At 45.6% G+C, this 20,674-nt stretch overlaps 1 protein-coding gene across 1 annotated transcript; it reads left to right on the forward strand.

Annotated features, from left to right (window-relative positions):
• Window positions 1-1,879: 1,879 nt before the first annotated feature.
• On the forward strand, window positions 1,880-19,643 carry TLR8 (toll like receptor 8). Its single transcript, XM_036439808.2, has 2 exons — window positions 1,880-2,019; window positions 16,021-19,643. Exon 2 carries the CDS (start codon window positions 16,027-16,029, stop codon window positions 19,132-19,134), a length of 3,108 nt encoding a protein of 1,035 aa, XP_036295701.1. The 5' UTR covers window positions 1,880-2,019; window positions 16,021-16,026; the 3' UTR covers window positions 19,135-19,643.
• Window positions 19,644-20,674: the final 1,031 nt, after the last annotated feature.

The raw sequence follows: 20,674 nt of genomic DNA on the forward strand, positions 1-20,674 counted from the left end.
TCCTTTGGCCAGGGGTCAGCAAATGTTTTCTGTAAAGGAAGTAGTTTAGGCTTTGCAGGTCAAAAGGCGAATTGAAATTGCACAATTACCTAATGATAAAATTCAAAATACAATAATCAAGTGCAGCTTTGGTTAATATAGGCAAATAATGGAATTCTTTTTGTTGTTGTTACTCCTCACTGGAGGATATTTTTCCATTGATTTCTAGAGAGAGTGGAAGGGAAAGGGAGAGACACACAGAGAGAAACATTTATGTGAGAGAGACACATCAATTGGTTGCCTCCTGCACGTGCACTCACCTCAGAGCTGGGGATCAAAACTGCAACCTAGGTACATGCCCATGACAGAATCAAACCCAGGACCCTCTATCCACTGAGCCGAACCAGCTAGGGCAAGAATGGAATTCTTTGATAATAGTTTGCCTAGCTGGAGTTTAAAGTTAGTATTCTCCATCATCACATGAGTAGGAAAAGTTTGCTGGCCCTCTCCCTGAGAGCTTACAATCCAATGCACGTATTAGGCCAAATCCAGAAACTACATCTTCTTGCCTCATGAATGAATGTTCACGCCCATCCATTCACTCCCTCCTTCACTCATTCTGTGCAGTGTTTTGGAGCTTATAATATGTGTCAGATACCTGGTGGAGGGTCCACACCTACCTTGGAAATGTGCTGTCTTGGAAATGTGTGGAACAGCCCAGCCGGTGTGGCTCAGTGGTTGAGCATCTACCTAAGAACCAGGAGGTCAGGATTTGATTCCTAGTTAGAGCACAGGTCCCGGTTCTGGGCTCGATCCCCAATAGGGGTCGTGCAGGTGGCAGATGATCCATGATTCTCTCTCATCATTGATGTTTCTATCTCTCCCTCTCCCTTCTTCTCTGAAATCAATACAAATATATTTAATAAAAAAAGAGAAATGTGTGGAACAAATGAAGCAATACAAATATTATTTATTTATGTCTAAAAATTATGTAACAAAAGATGAATTTGGGTAATCTTAAATTGTGTACAAATTTATCGCAAACTTAAAAAAAAAAAATCCACACCCTAGCCCTGGCCAGTTTGGTTAAATGGTTGGAGCATTGGCCTCTGGACTGAAGGGTCTCGAGTTTGATTCCCTATCAAGAACACGTACCTCATTTGCAGGCTCGATCCCCTGCCCTAGTCAGGGCGAGTGCAGGAGGCAACTAATCAACGTGCCTCTCTCACATCGATGTTTCTCTCCCCCCCCCCCCACCTTTCTTCTCCACCACTCTCTCTTAAAAAAAAATCAGTGGAAAAAACGTCCTCGGGTGAGGATTAAAAACAAACAAATTAAAAACACCCTAGAGTTTTCTTAGTAAAAGAATAAATTTCCCAGTTTCTGTCCCTCACTTTCCCTTAATTCTGCTCTTCGGAGCTAACTGCTGCTAACATTTTTTTAAAAATATTTTTTATTGATTTTTTACAGAGAGGAAGGCAGAGAGATAGAGAGCTAGAAACGTCGATGAGAGAGAAACATCGACCGGCTGCCTCCTGCACACCCCCTACTGGGGATGTGCCCGCAACCAATGTACATGCCCTAGACCGGAATTGAACCTGGGACCTTTCAGTCCACAGACCGATGCTCTACCACTGAGCCAAACCAGCTTCGGCGCTGCTGCTAACATTTTGGTGAGAATCCTTGTATCCGCCCTGCCCCCACTTACCCTCATACATATACTCACAAAAATACACTGTCTGTGTCTGGCTTGGGGAATATTTAGATCATTTTATAAATAACTTGCCTCCACCCAGCTCAGTTTTGAAATTGTAAAGCAGTGTCCATAAATGATTTGGCAATAGTTAAGAAATCACAAGTTCCCCTCTTTTCAGATAAACTTCTGCAAACCGCATGCTCCGTACCACTGGTAGCAACACGGCCACTTTCAGGAAGCACAACAGTTTCTCTTCTTCGCGCACCTGCTGCCAGCGGGTACCCCTGTGGCGCTTAGTGCGGGCCATGCCATGAGAGACTAGGAGGGTCGGCAGCAGAAAAGCGGTAAGCTGTTTCTATTCCTTTCACCAAGCTTTCCAACAAAATAGGTGATTGCTTCCCCCCCCCCCCCTGAAATATGGTTTGGTGGCCACTGGTGTGACAGGGACAGTGGTGAATGGCAAGCAAGCGTGGAAGGTTTGGTGTTGAAACCGCTGGAAAAGTAGGCACAGTGGCCTGGGATGCAGGTTTGAAAAAGCAGGTGCATTGTTGTGGACAGGAGATGAAGCAAATGCCAACTTAGGAAGGGCATGGGAACAGTCCTTCCGGTCCTGCCAGAAGCAGAATTCTCTTTTAGGACCAAAAGGGTGGGAGTGAAGCAGGTAGGACGTATCTCTCCTGTTGCTTCTACAGAAAGGCCCACAGTCCCCTCACAGGCCCAGCCGGAAGTCAGGGCAGTAAGAGGGGCTTAATCTTTAATATGACTTGCTACTGTCATCGTTCGGATGGTTTAAGGGACGTGTTACTAGTTCTAGAACCATATTCTCTAGTGTTTAGGCATAGCAGGTGGTCAGTTTTGTTATTGTCAAGAACTGCCAGATTGAAGATTAAACTTTATAAATTTTTTTGGTTAATCCTCACAACAGGATATTTTTCGATTGAGTTTTAGGGATAGGGAGAGAGGAAAAGAGTGAGAGGGAGGGAGAGAGGGAGGGAGGGAGGGAGGGAGGGAGGGAGAGAGAGAGAGAGAGAGAGAGAGAGAGAGAGAGAGAGAGAGAGAGAGAAACATCTATATGAGGACACACATCCATTAGTTGCCTGCTGCAAGCACCTTGACCAAGCCTGCCAACCTTCTAATCACTGAGCATACTGGCCAAGGCTAACCTCTATAATTTTTAAGAATATGTTTTCTAGAAAATTCAATAAGACCTAAGAACAATGGAAGAAGTCTGATTTCAAGTGAAGCTCTTCTGAAACTTACCCAATTTCCCCCACACCTATTTAGTGCTTAAAAAAGGACTTGGAGTCATTTCGTCAACATTTAATAGATACTCAAGTTTAAGTTCACTTGTGCATCCATTTGGTGCCATTATAGAGCTTGAATGTAAATTAATCCTGCGCTAAAATGTTGTAATGCTTTACAGAATCGCCTGGGCCTGTGGTGGGCAAACTCCGAGCCACGAGCCACATACGGCTCTTTGGCCCCTTGAGTGTGGCTCTTCCACAAAATACCACGGCCTTGGCGAGTCTATTTTGAAGAAGTGGCGTTAGAATAAGTTTAAGTTTAAAAAATGTGGCTCTCCAAAGAAATGTCAATTGTTGTACTGTTGATATTTGGCTCTGTGGACTAATGAGTTTGCAGACCACTGGCCTGGGCCATTGTGGCGATGACGTGTATGGAATGGCAAATGAAGTCAATGTCAACTTGATATTTGTCAAGTGCCTTGACTGTGTGTCGGAATGGCAGAGAAGCTTTTAGGAAGTTGGGCTCCCAGGCTGAGCCCCGGCCTAATGAGGTCAGAATCGTGGGGTGGGGTGGGGGTGGGGGCTGGGCTTTGTAGCTTTCTGGCTTCGCAGGAATGTAGAGCGCAGCTCCACTGAGAAGCGCTGTGGTCCTTGCACTAAAGAACACAGTGTTTTTTAGGGGTGACGAGGCGGCGGAAAGACCAGAAGCTTCTTCGTTAGCCCCTTGGGCTTGATTTCAGGAAGCAAAGGAGAAGTGCAGGAGCCCTGGCCGGGTAGCTCAGTTGGTTAGAGCAGCATCCCCATATGCAAGGTTTCGGGTTTGATCCCCAGGCAGGGCACGTACCAAAATTAACCAATGAATGCATAAATAAGTAGAACAACAAATCTCTCTCTCTCTCTCTCTCTCTCTCTCTCTCTCTCTCTCTCTCTCTCTCTGAAATAAGTAAGTAAATAAATAAATAAATAAAAACATTTAAAAAGCCCACCTGGTGTGGCTCAGTGGTTGAGTGTCTACCTATGTATCAGGAAGTCAGGGTTTGATTCCCGGTCAGGGCATATGCCCCGGTTATGGCTCCATCCCCAGTATGGGGTATGCAAGAGGCAGCCGATCAGTGATCCTCTCTCATCATTGATGTTTCTATCTCTCTCTCCCTTCTCCCTTCCTCTCTGAAATCAATGGAAATATATATTTTTGAAATAATAGTAAATAGCCCTGACTGGTTTGGCTCAGTGGATAGAGTGTCAGCCTGTGGACTGAAGGGTCCCAGGTTTGATTCTAGTCACGGGCATGTACCTTGGTTGCAGGCACATCCCCAGTAGGGGGTATGCAGGAGGCAGCTGATTGATATTTCTCTCATCAGTGTTTCTGACTATCCCTCTCCCTTCCTCTCTGTAAAAAAATCAATAAAAATATTTTTTAAAAATAGTAAATAAATGGGGATGCTGGATTTATTATTGTTGAACTATGACCCCCAGTTTATAACTATTCTGGGCTCTAAGAACACAGTAAGTGTAGATACACAACCACGGTTCTGGGTCCGCGTTAGCAAGCACAGGCTGTGTGGACTTTGGCTGAAATCAGTGCATTTCCAGTTGTTTTGCAGGAGTACAGACTGCTCCCCGACAGACTGAGGGGTGCAGAAAGGCATTGTGGGTAGTCCACCGGCACTTGAATCCTGAAGGTTCCAGGATGGCTATGATGACTTTGCTGATGATAGAAACCAGATCATTGCTAACTGGCCTCTTGGCTGCAGCCCTGCCAATTCGTTCATCACATGTGAGCTCAATCCCAGCTCTGCCACCTATGTTCAAGTGGCGGTGGGCAAAGTAGAATCTCTGAGTCTCATGTTCCAAGGCTGGAAAATGGAGGCCTCTGAGAGTACCACCTCGCCGGTTTGTAGGAGAATTAAAGAAGAAAATGCATGACGCTCACTCAACCCACTGTTTGCCTGGTGCTAAAGCACTCACCAAGTGTTCCCTGCCATATTTCCCAGATTTCGAATAGCATAATTTTTCATATTTTTAAAGAGAGAATCCTTTCTTAAAATATGTATATTTTCATTGATTTCAGAGAGGAAGGGAGAGAGGGCGAGAGAGAAACGTCACTGATCGGCTGCCTCCTGCATGCCCCACACTGGGGATCAAGTCTGAAACCCGGGCATGTGCCCTGACTGGGAATTGAACCCCGATCTCCTGGTTCATAGGTCGACACTCAACCACTGAGCTATGCTGCCGGGCTTTCATATTTTTTATTAATGTAAAATCAGGATCCATCTGTTCATTGATGTGTCCATTTAATGTGATAGAGCACATGTGTCAAACACAAGGCCCGTGGGCCAAATCCGTCCCGCCAGGCCTTGCAATGTGGCCCGCACAGCGCTGTCATCACTGCACTCCGCTGCGTTTCCATCACAATGACAGTTTATGACTGTTCAGTAAACCATTTGGCCCGCGATTTAGGCTGGATTTTAGATTTTGGCCCCTTCTCTGATTGAGTTCGACACCCTTATGATAGAGGGTTTTTTCATCTTTCAAAACTGTTCATGAGTCTATCGAATTTGGACAAAATATGGTATTTTGGGATAAAAGAAAGTATCTATTATTAATTGTACATTTCAGATGAGGTGACAAATCCTATCTGCACAACCATTACTTTATTAATTCACTTTCACAATATATCATCAGTGGTCACCATAGGCAACTACAAATTAATCAGCACCCATTAAAAATTAGAAATAGCCCTGGGTGGTGTGGCCCAGTGGTAGAGCATCAGCCTGCACACCAAAGGTTTGATGCCCAGTCAAGGGCACATACCTGGGTTGCATGTTCCATCCCTGCCCCGGTTGGGACATGTGTGGGAGGCAGCCAATCAAGGTATCTCTCTCTCTCTCTCTCTCTCTCTCTCTCTCTCTCTCTCTCTCTCTCTCACACACACACACACACACACACACACACACGTCAATTATTAAAAAATTCTTGGGTAAAGATTTAAAAAAAAAAAGAGAAATATTTCTTGCTTGGCGAAACTTCCGTTCTGGTTGAATCCCACATCATGCCCAAGCAGCTAAGTGATCCAGTTGGAGCATTAATCACATCTTATAATCAATAGATCCTCTTGATGCTACAGTGTTAGGGGGCATCAGCAGGAGTGCTGAGAAAGGGGTGCAGCTGGGGAGGAGGGCAAATCACATCTTGGTAAATGAAGTCTTTCAAAGAGAGAAGGAAGGACACCTTGTTGTGACATCTCTGCTTGCAACCTAGGACATGGCGTGAAAGGATAAAAGCATTTTAGCCAGAAAGGCAGCCTTAGCCATCTGGTAGACCCCTTCACCCTAGATTGCATGGGAAAACCTACGGGATTTATTTTGGCATCGCCGGGTGGTTCAGTCTTTTTGAACCCAGTCTCTGCCCTGCCTTCAGCTCTCATCCCCCTCCTAGGCTGGGTCCTGGGGGTGGTCCCTGGCTCCCTCTGAGTCCCAGAGTTCCTCAGCTAAGGCAGACTTTTCTGAGCTGTTTCTCCACCTGTGCTGATCTTTTAAAATTGTGTTTTTGGGCTCCAAGTTGAGAAGGAAGATTTAGACAAGGACTGAGACAGGTTGTTTTTTGTTTTGGAAAAATATATATTTTTATTAATTTCAGGGAGGAAGGGGGATGGAGAGAAGGAGAGAGGGAGGGAGGGAGGAAGAGGGGGAGGAAGGGAGGGAGGGAGAGAGAGAGAGAGAGAGAGAGAGAGAGAGAGAGAGAGACAGAGAGAAACATCAATGATGAGAGAGATTCATTGATCAGCTGCCTCCTGCATGCCTCATACTGGGGATCGAGCCCACAACTTTGGCATGTGTCCTGACCGAGAATTGAACCTCTACCTCCTGGTTCATAGGTCGGCGCTCAACCACTGGCCAAGTGAGACAGGTCCTTTTTATCATACTATTTGACTCCTGAACCCGAGGAGTTTTGGCTTTTCATGTGCCATGGACCCAACTGGAGACCTGACTCTGTTCGGAACATAGGAAAGCAGTTGTGAAATAGCTTCCTCCATAGCTAGCAACAGCTGGCTTTGGCAGGGAGGGAAGTTAGGCAGATTTCTTGGTATGTGTGATTCACCGGCTTTGTCTAAAGAAGCGAGTCTGGATTTCTGTGGGCGTTTCAAGGCCACACCCGGTGAAAGGTCCAGACCATGCAGACTTGGTCAACCTCAGGGTGTTCTGTGCAGTGAGCTCACCAAGGCCATGTCCAGCCCAAGGGCCTTGTTTCGGCAGCTTGAACTTCTCTTGACAGTGGGCTCCATTGCACACTCATTCACCTGCTGTCTGCTCTCACTCTCCATCCCAAGGCTGCCACAATAGAGTCACCCAAACTTCGTGGCTGGAGACAACAGACATGTCTCCTCTCCCGATTCCGGGGGCCAGAAGCCCGCCATCTAGATGTCCAAGGGTCGGCTCCTTCTTGTGGGCTCAGAGGGAACTGTCCCATGCCTTTCTCCTGACTCCCCGGGGAGGAGGGCAGCCTCGGTGTTCTTGGTTTGTAGCCGCCTCACTCTGATCTCTGAGTCCATCTTCACGTGTCCTTCTTTCCTGTGTTTGCCTATGTCCAATGTCCCTCTTCTTCTTCTAATAGATTTGTGTTGATTTCAGAGAAGAAGGGAGAGGGAGAGAGAGAAACATCAATGATTGACAGAGAATCATGGATCAGCTGCCTCCTGCACGCCCCCTATGGGGGAGGGAACTTGCAACCAGGCATGTGCCCTTGACCAGAATCAAACCCAGGACCATTCAGTCCAAAGGCCGACACTCTATTCACTGAGTCAAACTGGATAGGACCAAATATCCATTTCTTAGAAGGATATCAGTCATTGGATTGGGGTGCACACTAACCCAGTGTGACCTTGATTCCATTTGTAAAGACCCTACTTCCACATAAGGTCACATTCACATGCCCTAAGGTTCAGAGTACTTCAACATGCCTTTTTAGGGGGACACAGTTCAACCTGCTACACTTCCCTGTTCTGACCTACTTCCCCACAATGCTGGTCCTTTACGTCACCAGCTCACAGTCTAACATTGAATCTACTTTCCAGAAAGTACCTCCTGCTTATCTGGGGGCCTGATCTGAGCCCGTTAGGCTGTCATTGACAACCAGGGCCAACTTCTCCTTAGGCACCGGAGGCACCTGGCCTGCGGCTCATGACACGTTTTTACTGTTTTTAATCCTCATCTGAGGATATTTTTCCCATTGATTTATAGAAAGAGTGGAAGGGAGAGAGGGGGGAGAGAGAGAAAGCACACACATTGATGTGAGAGAGACACATCGATTGATTGCTTGCCTCCCGTATGCACCCCGACCGGGGCCAGGATCAAACCTGCAACCTAGGTACGTGCCCTGGACCAGGAATTGAACCAGAGATTCTTCAGTGAGCAAACTGATGCTCTAGTCACTGACCACACCGGCCAGGACAGGTTCATGGTAGTTTAAGAAAAGATTATAATTGCTTTAGAAATCAGCAAAATAATGAATATAAGGTAGCCTGAATTATATTCATTTTTATTATCCTCTCCAGAGGATATTTTTCCATTAATTTTTAAGGAGAGTGAGAGACAGAGAGAAACATGGATATGAAAGAAACACATCGATTGGTTGCCTCCTACATGAGCCCTGACCAGGGCATAGGCCGGGGAGGAGCCTGCAACCTAGGTGTGTGTCCTTTAGTTCGCAGGCTGATGTTCTATCAACTGGGCCAAACCAGCTAGGGCTATATTCTTTTTTTTTTTTTTTTTTTTTTACCAAAGGGATCATAAAATATAATAGGTACCATTATTTTTTTTAATGGAAGAAGGGGGCCATGGAGGCCAGAGTGCCTCAGGGCCATGAGCTCCATAGCTTGGCCCTGCCAACAGCCACATTCTATTTCCTGATTTAACATGTGCCAAGGAGAATTCAGGACTTGCTGTGTGTCTGCAACAGAGGAGATTTAAGTATTGACCCACAATTTCTTATCAAAAACCTGTGGGCCAGAGTGGTGTGAACGTTGAGAATTCTTGTTTTAGCAAGATACCACGTGCCTGCATGCTACATGACAGATCACCCCCAGCGGCTCTGGGCCTCGCCGCAGCTGTTTCTGCTGCGAGACCAGATGCTCACGCTAAGTGGCTAAATCAAGATGACAGTGGCCTTGAGTCCGTCCAGATCAGGGTTTGCTGCCAAATCCGTTTACAAAATCTTCTGGTGCTCAGACCTTTGGGAATTTCAGAATGAAAAGGGGATTGAGGAGCTGTGCCCACAGGACCTGGGTGAATGAAAGAAGCCACACATCAGCCCTGAGCAGTGGTGAGAGCACTGGCCACCGTGCCCAAGGGTTTGCAAGTTCAATTCCTGCTCAAGAGCACTTACCTCGGTTGCAGGCTTGATCACTGGCTCTGGTTGGGGCACGTGCAGGAGGCAACCAATTGATGAGTTCCTCTCACATCAATGTTTCTCTCTGTCTTTCCCTCTCTTTTCCACTTTCCAGAACATCAAACCTCAGGGAAGGCAGGGGAGGGTGTAGGTAAGGGGGAGAGATCAACCGAAGGACTAATATGCATGCATATAAGCCTAACCAATGGACACAGACAACAGGGGGGTGGGGGCATGAATGAAGGGTGGGAAGAATGGAGGAATAAGGACACATATGTAATAGCTTAATCAATAAGGAAATTTTTTAAAAAAGAATCAATGGAAAAATTGCCTCAGATGAGGATTAACAATAAATTAAATTAAATTAAATTAAATTAAATTAAATTAAATTAAATTGAATGTTGCTATCTTGCTCATCAACGGTTTTAATTTTTGTAAATAGTGTTCATCCCAATGACTAAGTTTTTGGGTATCCCTTAATTTTTTTAAATATATTTTATTGATTTTTTACAGAGAGGAAGGGAGAGGGACAGAGAGCTAGAAACATCGATGAGAGAAAAACATCTATCAGCTGCCTCCTGCACATCTCCTACTGGGGATGTGGCCACAACCAAGGTACATGCCCTTGACCAGAATCGAACCTGGGACCTTTTAGTCTGCAGGCCGATGCTCTATCTACACCGGCTAGGGCTTGGGTGTCCCTTTAAATTGTGGACTCAAAACCCCGCTACTTACTGTGCCTGTCTGTCTTCCAAGCGAGGTCCTCCAGTCTGCTGCCTGGGTGCTGGCGTGGGATGCTCAGAAGCCCATGGCTGCCTGAGTTCCCAGAACCCGGGGAGTGAAGAGGTCAGGGTTCCACACTCCAGACACTGACTGTTCTTTCACCTCGTGTTTTCTCCTTGACAGTTGTCCGGGCCTTCCATCTTGCCTGGAGGCCTGAACCCACGGCTCTGGATTCGACCTTTCAAGATAGTAAGTCTCAGGGAGGGGCCCGGGAGGGGTCTAACTCTCAATGAAGACAACTAGCCAGTCCCCTGCCCTGGCTGCTGCCCCCTTCCAGAGCCTTCCAGAGTCAGGCCTCTGTGATGTGAGTGGGCTTCGCTCTGGCTGACTTTGAGGCTCTCTGCTCCGTCACCTAGGCCCAACCACCTGCACCGGCATCTTCCTCACCTTACTATGCATCCCTTGTCTGCTGTGGTCCCTCTTGTGCCTTCTCTGATCTTGGAGGGTCCTAGCCCTTACTGTCACTTTAATGGGAACCTTCAGCTGTCAGGCTCAAACAGCTAAAGTCTCTCTCCTCTCTCTCTCTCTCTCTCTCTCTCTCTCTTCTTTCCCCCACCTCTCTCCATCTCTCTCTATCACTCCTGTTCCCCCTCTTTCTTTCCCCTTCCCTTCCTCCCTTCTTTTCTACCTCCCTTCCTCTCTCCTTCTCAGCTTCTGTTTTATTTGCATAGTTCCACTTTCCATCTTATTTGCATAATTGCCCTTTCCCCTCTATTTATAGAGTTGCTAGTTCTCTCTCTCCCTTTCTTTCTTTCTTTCTTTCTTTCTTTCTTTCTTTCTTTCTTTCTTTCTTTCTTCCTTCCTTCCTTCCTTCCTTCCTTCCTTCCTTCCTTCCTTCTTCCTCCCTCCCTCCCTCCCCTCCCTCCCTCCCTCCCTCCCTCCCTCCCTCTCTCTCTCTCTTTCTTTCTTTCTTTCTTTCTTTCTTTCTTTCTTTCTTTCTTTTTCTTTCTTTCTTTCTGCATTGTTGTTATTTCTCTCATTTATTTGCAGACTTGCAGTTTGTCTCCTGCCAGGCTGGATGGTCCCCCCTTAATGAGAGCAAATTCTCCCTGGGTTCCTTCTCACTTTGTCTGGGACTTGCTTTCCTCTGAAGTCTTTTTGGAGCCACAACGCCTGGTAGCCAGGGGTCTGGGTGTTGCCAGAAGGGCGGGGGAGAGAGAGAGAGAGAGAGAGAGAGAGAGAGAGAGAGAGAGAGAGAGAGAGAGAGAGATCAATGATGGGAGAGAATCATTGATTGGCTGCCTCCTACACGCCCCACTGGGGATGTGCCCTGACCAGGAATGGAACCTGGTTAATGGCGACCTCCAGGTTCATAGTGTTATGCTCAAGCACTGAGCCACACTGTGGGGCCTCAACATCTAATTTCAAATGCAACTGTCTCTCATTCAGCGCTGAGCAATTGAGAATAGCCGCTAGGGGACGCTGGAGACCAGAGGGGTGCCTTTAGAAATTGGCTGTTCATTGATTGGCTGCCTCCTGCACGCCCCCTCCCCCTCCGGGTCAGCGGCAATTTAAAGTAAATGGTGACCCATGGGAATGATCACAACATTCCGGAGGGGACTTGGGGGAGAGGAGCTTGAGGTCCCTAACTCTAGCCTCTGGAAAGAGTTCTGAGGTAAGAACTTGAGTTAACAAGTGCATGGGCCAAGGAATAGGCAGCTATGGGAGAAGCTGAGGAGCTAACCCTGACTGTGCAAGCCTCTCTATCCATGTCAGGGCCTCGCAAAGGTGCAATGGACCGCAAAGGCTTCTCATGCGCAGAGTGAACCTACCTCACTCCACCCAGCCACAGCTGAGGAGAGAGAGCACCGAGTCCGGGGCCAGGCAAGAACTGTGCCTCCCGCCAAGTTCTTCCTCTGGGGCGCACACTGCCCTGGATGATCTCATTCAGCCCAAGGCTGTACTTGCCATGGCTCCCAAGTTCATCCCTTTATCAGAACTCTCCTCTGAGTCTACCACACACATAGGCAACTGCTTCCTGGCCATCTCCACAAGAAGAGCACAAACTCAACATGTCAAATTTAATGAATAACATCCACTCCACCCGCCCCTGCCCCAAGCTAGCTTCTGTTTCAGTGAATGACACTCATCATCCAGTTGCACAGACCAGGGACCTGGAAGTCACCTGGAATTCTTCAGTCTCCCTCTCGATCCCCCCATTATACAATACATCTGTTGCCATGGCCCTCAGTTTTACCTTCTAAGTATCTCCTGAATCCACTTCTCTCTCTCTCTATTGCCACCAGCTTAGTTCAAGCTGTCATTACCTAGCTCCCAAAGTTCTGTGCACTTTGCCAGGGACCCCTGTAGGATCAATGGGCATGGTATCGTCCTGCTTAAACCCTTCAAAGGCTTGTATGGCTCTTCAGATAAATATCAAAATCTACTCTCATCTTAAAAAAAAAAATATATATATATATATATATATATATATATATATATATATATATATATATATATTTCAGAGAGAAAGGGAGAGGGAGAGAGAGAAACATCAATGATCAGAGAGAATCATTGATCGGCTGCCTTCTGCATGCCCCCTACTAAGATTGGAACCCACAACCCAGGCATGTGCCCTTGACCGGGTCTACACCATGGCACTCTTTCAAGCCCACATGAGCCCCTGACCGGAATGGAACCAGGAACCTTTCAGTCTGCGGGCCGATGCTCTATCAACTGAGTCAAACCAGCTAGGGCCACACCCTGGCACTCTTGGTTCCTGTCCACGACTCCTCTGAAGGCACAGCATGGGGAACTTGGAGTAATACTCTCAGGGCCTTTGCATATGCTGGAACAGTCTTCGGACTTCTTTCTGCCTTATACATGCCAATCGCAGCTCAAGTTTCACTTCATCAGGGAGATCTTTCCCAGCCTCCCTGAGCAGGTCAGAGCCTCTTGTTTGGGCTCTTATGGTACCACATGCTTCTTTGTGTCACAGTTGAAATCTTGTAATGTTGAGTTTAACTCATGTCCAACTCCCTAGACCCGTGGTCAGCAAACTGTGGCTTGAGAGCTACACGTGGCTCTTTGGCCCCTTGAGTGTGGCTCTTCCACCAAATAGCACAGCCTGGGTGAGTCTATTTTGAAGAAGTGGCATTAGAAGAAGTTGAAATCTAAAAAGTTGGCTCTCAAAAGAAATTTCAATCGTTGTCCTGTTGATATTTGGCTTTGTTGACTAATGAGTTTGCCGACCACTGGGTGGCTAGACGGTGAGCTAATGACTAAGCTATATGTGGAATCAAATAGACTCTCCAGGCCACCTCCTAGCTGGGAAAGGACAGGGAAGAATCAGGAAGAGACTTCTGAATCTACGTAGCTATGTTCACACTTGGAAATCACACAGGCTTATATGTGCTTAGAGGCCAAGTAAATCTTACCTAATAGACAAACATGTAAGTTGACCATACCTCTGCCACACCCACAGCCAATCAGAATGAGTATGCAAATTAGAAGGCCAAAGATGGCGGCTGCCCCGCTGCTCCAGGCACAGAGTGGCCAAGTGGGGCAGGACGCCTGCTATGAGAAGGAGGACAGGGGGCGAAGGGATCTGCAGGAGCAGAGTGCGGCAGCCAAGAAACATTACAGACTCCAGAGTCTACAGCCAATACAAAGAAGGCAGACTCTGGCCAGAGTGAAGGCCTGGGAACCGGGTGCTGGAGGAAAACCAGTGCTGGGAGCCAAGGGAAGGAAGGCCTATTGCACGAATCTCTTCGTGCAACGGTCCTCTAGTATAACATAACCTGGGTCACCTCCCAAAGTTGCTCACATCCCCAAGCTTCATGGCCCCTGGACACACCTGTGTCTCCCAGGGGAGATGCTGAGCCTGCAGACCTATGGTGGCCTCTACAAGTTTTCAAGCCAGGAAACCTCTTTTCACATATATTATCCAGACATATTTTTTTCTATTTCCACATAAATAACCCCCACATTTAGAGGTTTCAAATACTACCACTTATCAGCTGCATTTCTTGTAGGTCAGAGGCTGGGTAGGAGCCTGGCTTCTCTGCTCAAGGACTCATAAGTCAATGTGTTGGCCAAGCTAGACTTTTAGCTAGGGGCTCTGGATAAGGATCCATCTCCAAGTTCATTCAGGTTGTCAGTCAGCTTTAGTTCTTTTCTTAAAAAAAAAAAAAAAAAAATATATATATATATATATATATATATATATATATATATATATATATATATATATATATTATTCATTTCAGGGAGGAAGGGAGAGATAGAAACATCAATTATGAGAAAGAATCATTGATTGGCTGCCTCCTGCACACCCCACACTGGGATCAAGTTCGCAGCATGGGCATGTGCCTTTAACCAGAATTGAACCCGTGACTCTTCAGTCTGCAGGCCGATGCTCTGTCTATTGAGCCAAACCAGCTAGGGCAGTTTTAATTCTTTGTGGTTATAAAATGGGGTGGGCTGGGAGGGCATTTTCTGTTGGCTGTCAGCAGGGAGCCACTCACAACTGCCTTTATTCCTTGTCAATGGCTCTGTCCATCTTCAAGTCAGCAAGAGTGCATCCATTTTTCTCCTGCTTCCAATCTGTCTGACTCTCCCTTCTGCTTGCTACTAGCCAGAGAAAACTCTGCTTTTAATGGTGCATATGATTAGATTACTAGTAAGTCCAACTCGATCTTCACCATTTTGCCACACAATGTAACATAATTACAAGAGAAACATCAGAGGACAAAGTCATAGGGGCCATCTTAAAATGCTGCTCTACCACACCAGCTGAAGCAGGGATTTCTTTTAGTAAAAGTTAAGCTTATAAGCGTTAAGAGGACTTTGAGAAACCAGTGTGAATGCCCTGTCTTGAACCATAAATACTCTGGTCATATAATAAAGTTGCATCTTCTTGGTCAGGTCACCTAAAAGGTTGTGTCTGATTGGCAAATTCTTGGTACCAGTCCTTACATACAGTATAGGCACCTGATTTTTTTAAAAAGTTACACAGGCTGGTGTGGCTCAGTGGTTGAGCGCCAAACTAGGAACCAAGAGGTCACTGGTTCCATTCCCAGTCAGGGCACATGCCCAGGTTTTGAGCTCCATCCCCATTGTGTGTGTGTGGGGGAGGCGGGGGGGGGGGGGGAAGGGGGGTGTGTGTGTATGCAGGAAGCAGCTGATTGATGATGTTTCTCATCAATCTTTGTATCTCTCCTCTCCCTTCCTCTCTATCTAAAAATTAATTTTAAAAAACCATTTAAAAAAAAGTCACTTTGGAACAAAAAGGATGGGTAACTACTATTATTTATTTATTTTTTATGTAACTCAATGAAAGTTATACCTACCCTGTTTCCCCCAAAATAAGACAGTGTCTTATATTAATTTTTTCTCCCAAAGTTGCGCTAGGTCTTATTTTTAGGGGATGTCTTATCTTTCCATGCACTAGGTCTTATTTTTGGAGGATGTCTTATTTTCGGGGAAACACGGTATTTTTTGTCAGATCAAAAAACAAAACAAAAACCATGATGTAATTTTGGGTGTACCACAGCACTCTAGTAGCTAGCTTCTGTGGGCCATGAGATGCAAACGGTTGAAAATGGCTGGTCTGTGTTTGAGGCATTGCTATGGCAGGAAGATTTTAAAATGAGCTTGTGTCATGTGACAGCTCATTTTGAAATCTTCCTGACCCAAGAGTCCCAGCTCTGCAATCTATCCCCCTTAAGAGTTGCTTAAGCCTTGGACTTGGTTCCTTCCCTTACAAAATATGGACGGTAATAGAGCCTACCTCGTAGTGTTGCTGCGAGCATGGATACAGGTGAGAACATGTTTGTTCTGAACCTAATTTAATGCAATTTCTTTTGTGGTTCAGAGAACTCCCACTTCAAAAGCCGTACAAAGTTTGGTGATCCCCGGTTGATTTCCTCAGAAGACCCCCAGCAGCTATGACCGCTCTAATACTGTGCCTCAACATTTGATTTTCCTTAGGAAAACATGACCCTTCCGTCTTTGCTTCTGACCTGCCTTGTCCTGCTAATCTCGGCTTCCTGTGGGTTCCCCACGGAAACCAGTTATTTGAGAAGAAGCTTTCCTTGCGACGAGAAAATACAAAATGAAACTGTTGTTGCAGACTGCAACAACCGTCGGCTGCAAGAAGTCCCCCAAACCGTGGGCCCAGGTGTCATGGTGCTCGACCTGTCTGACAACGTAATCACACAAATCAGGAACGGATCTTTTGAAAGCCTGCACAATCTCACCTCCATCAACCTGAACCGCAACGCCATGCTGCCGCCCTACTGTGAGAATTATCGCAGAACTAAGAAAGGCATGAACATCACAGATGGGGCATTCCTCAACTTGCAAAAGCTAACGGAGTTACTACTTGAGAACAACCAACTAGACAAAATACCCTCTGACTTGCCGGGGTCTTTGAGGGTCCTTAGTCTAATTCAAAACAACATCATTTCTGTAAGTAAAAACAACACTTCTGCACTGAAGAACTTGGAAAGTCTCAATCTGGGCTGGAACTGCTATTTTGGTAATGTTTGTAATAAAACTTTTATCGATGACGGGGCCTTCGAAGAGATGACAAATTTGAAGGTGCTCACGCTGTCCTTTAATAACCTTTCCAGGGTACCCCTCAACCTGCCAAGATCCTTAAGGAAACTGTTTCTTAGCAATACCAATATCCACACCATCCATAAAGCAGACTTCGAGGGCCTGGGAAATTTAACAGTCCTCGATTTGAGCGGGAACTGTCCAAGGTGCTTCAACGCCCCGTTCCCCTGTACACCTTGCCCAGGAGACGCTTCGATTTCTATACATGGTAGTGCTTTCGAGAGCTTGACCAATCTTAAATATCTCAACCTCTCTAGCACTTCCCTCCGGAAGGTGAATTCAAGCTGGTTTGACAAGATGCCTCATCTAAAGGAGCTGCATCTTGAATTCAACTACTTGGTGCATGAAATCGCCTCTGGGGAATTTTTAACAAAACTGCCCAGCTTAGAAATACTTGACTTGTCTTATAACTATAGAAAGACACAATATGTAGATTATATTGATCTTTCCCCAAACTTCTCTAAGCTTACCCTTCTCCGGTCTTTGCATTTAAGAGGTTATGTGTTCCAGAACCTTCGCTCTGAAGATTTCCAACCCCTGATGAACCTCTCGAACTTAATGACTATCAACTTGGGCGTTAACTTTATTAATAAAATTGATTTTGGCATTTTCAAGAACTTCCCCAACCTGACAGTCATCTACCTGTCAGTAAACAGAATATCGCCCTTGGTCAATGGTACCCGGCAAAGTCTCTCCACTCTCCACAGTCATGTCCTCAAACCACGCTCAGCCGATAGCGAGTTTGACCCCCATTCGAATTTTTATCACAGTACCAAACCTTTAATAAAGCCAGAATGTGTCAAGTATGGCAAAGCCATAGATTTAAGCCGAAACAATATTTTCTTCATTGGGCAAAAGCAATTTGAAGCTTTCCCTAACATCTCTTGCTTAAATCTGTCTTCCAATGGCAATGGGCAAGCATTAAATGGGAGCGAGTTTTCAGCTCTGACCCAGCTCAAATATTTGGATTTTACCCACAATAAACTGGACTTTGATGCTAATAGTGCTTTCAATGAGTTGCCTGAGTTAGAAGTTCTAGATCTCAGCGACAATGCACACTATTTCCAAATAGCAGGGGTCACACACCGGCTAGGCTTTATTAAAAATTTAACAATGCTGCAAGTTTTAAATGTGAGTCGCAACAACATTTTTACCCTAACAGAGTACAACCTGAGCAGCGGGTCCCTGAAAGAATTAGTTTTCAGTGGGAACCGCCTGGACATTTTGTGGAAGGCTGCAGACAAGAGGTACATGTGCATTTTCAGGAATCTCGTGGCACTGGAACAGCTTGATATATCCTTTAATAATCTTGAGCGTATCCCCCAACAAGCCTTCGTTAACCTGCCCAGGAATCTCACAAGGCTATATCTAAATGACAATAGGTTAATTTTTTTTAACTGGACATTACTCCAGTACTTTCCTCGTCTCCAGTTGCTTGACTTAAGTAGAAACCGTCTGTATTATTTAACATATGGCCTATCTAAAATCACACACTCTCTTCAGACGCTGCTCCTGAGTGAAAACAAGATTGTCCAGCTGCCACCTGGCTTCGTTTCACAAAACAGCAGTCTGGTAACCCTCGATCTAAGTGCCAACCAGCTAAAGATGATCAACAGATCTACATTTCAGACAAACGAGAACAGCAACTTGGCCCTTTTGCGACTAGACGGAAACCCCTTTGATTGCACCTGTGACATGGGAGATTTTCTAAGATGGATGGATGAAAACCCGAATGTCACAATTCCTAGGCTGACATATGTCATGTGTGGCAGTCCTGGGGATCAAATAGGGAAGAGTATTGTGACTCTAGAGCTAACCACATGTGTTTCAGACACCATTGCAGCCATACTATGTTTCTTCACATCCTTCATCACGCTCACGGTGATGTTGGCTGCTCTGGCTCACCACTGGTTTTACTGGGATGTTTGGTTTATGTACCATGTGTGTCTAGCAAAGATCAAAGGCTACAGGTCTCTTTCCACATCCCAAACTTTCTATGATGCGTATGTTTCTTATGACACCAAAGATGCCTCTGTTACAGACTGGGTGATCAATGAGCTGCGCTTCCACTTGGAAGAGAGTGAAGAAAAAAATGTGATGCTGTGTTTGGAGGAGAGGGATTGGGACCCGGGATTGGCCATTATTGATAACCTCATGCAGAGCATCAAACAAAGCAAGAAAACAATATTTGTTTTAACCAAAAAGTATGCCAGAAGCTGGAGCTTTAAAACGGCATTCTACTTGGCCTTGCAGAGGCTGATGGATGAAAATATGGATGTGATTGTATTTATTCTGCTGGAGCCAGTGTTGCAACACTCTCAGTATCTGAGGCTGCGGCAGAGGATCTGCAAGAGTTCCATCCTCCAGTGGCCTGACAACCCCAAGGCGGAAGTCTTGTTCTGGCAAAATCTGAAAAATGTGGTCTTAACAGCAAACGATTCGCGGTATAACAATTTGTATGTGGATTCCATTAAGCAATACTAACTGATGTTAAATCCTGGTTTATCACATAAGACAAAGGCACAGCAATGACCCTTCTGCCTTGGTCAGCTATTGCTGTGTAACAAATTACCCCAAAACATACTGGCTTAGAATGACAGAATTTGTTACCATGTAGTCTCTGTGGGTCAGGAGTCCAGTATGGCTTAGCCACGTCCTCTGCTTGGGGTGTCTCAAAGGCTGCAATCTAAGTGTTACCAGGGCCACACGCATCTCCTGGGATTAAGACTGCAGTCTTTGAGAGACCCCAAGCTCACACTCATGTGGCTGCTTTCAGGATTCGCTTCCTTCTGGGCTGTTGGCCAAAGGCTGCTCTCAGTTATCAGTCAAATGGACCTCTCTTACATGGTAGGTTGCTTCATCAAAGCCAGCAAGAGAAAGAGATTTTTCTGTTTTTTAATTTTTAATTTTTATTTTTATTGATTTCAGAGAGGAAAGGAGAGGAAAAGAGAGACAGAAACATTAATGATGAGAGAGAATCATTGGTCGGCTGCCTCCTGCATGCTCCACACAGGGGATCAAGCCCGTAACTCGGGCATATGCCCTGATCAGGAATCGAACTGTGACCTCCTGGCTCATAGGTTGACTCTCAGCCACTGAGCCACACTGGCCAGGCCAAGAGAGAGAGCTTTCTGGCAAGACAGAAGTTACCATTTCTTATAATCGAATCAGGGAGGTGATATCCATTTCTTTGGCCATATTCCATTTGTTAGAAGGAAATCACAGTCCCCACCAGCTCAGTGGGAATGGTCCTCTCAGTCCGGGGAAACTAGTCTATGATGAAGATGGGTGATTGTAATGGCCCCCATCAGAGACTGAATATCAGGAGGTGGGGGATCATTGTGAGCCAGCTGGGCAGTGGCCTACTCCACTTTCTTTTCAATATTTAAGAATTTTGGGAACCATAACTAATAGTTCTGATGGTAAGTGGCTTAGATTTATCATACATTCATAGCTGTATGATTATATTATACCGTGTTTGCACTAGTCTTTCTCTTAGAATTATTCTTATAAAATATTTGCCTTCTAAGGTGTAGATGCCATTTAAAGGTTCATGTAGTTTTTAAATGGTTTACTTTTCTGCTTCTTAACCATATTTTAGAGTATTCAGCTAAATTAGAAGCATCTGGAGTACCTGTCAATTGTCATTGCTGAGAATCTTGAATAATTAAAAATGCTTCATTTCACATAATGAGCATATTATAAATATACAATAGGAAAATTGATCTATAATATCAAAGCGATTGGCATCTACACTGGGTTTTTTGAGAACACTTTTTAAAAATGGTTGTTAGAGCCCTAACTGATTTGGCGCAGTAGACAGAGCATTGGCCCGCAGACCAAAGGCTCCCAGGTTCAATTCTGGTCAAGGGCATGTACCTTGGTTGCAGGCTCCTCCCCCGCTCAGGCCCTGGTCGGGGTGTGGGCAGGAAACAACCAATCAATGTATTCCTCTCACATCGATGTTTATATCTTTCTCTCTCTCTTCCACTCTCCCTTAAAATCAATGGGAAAATATTCTTGG

This window comes from Pipistrellus kuhlii, unplaced genomic scaffold (genome assembly GCF_014108245.1).
Source record: "Pipistrellus kuhlii isolate mPipKuh1 unplaced genomic scaffold, mPipKuh1.p scaffold_m20_p_16, whole genome shotgun sequence".
In the NCBI taxonomy this organism is placed as follows: Eukaryota; Metazoa; Chordata; class Mammalia; order Chiroptera; family Vespertilionidae; genus Pipistrellus; species Pipistrellus kuhlii.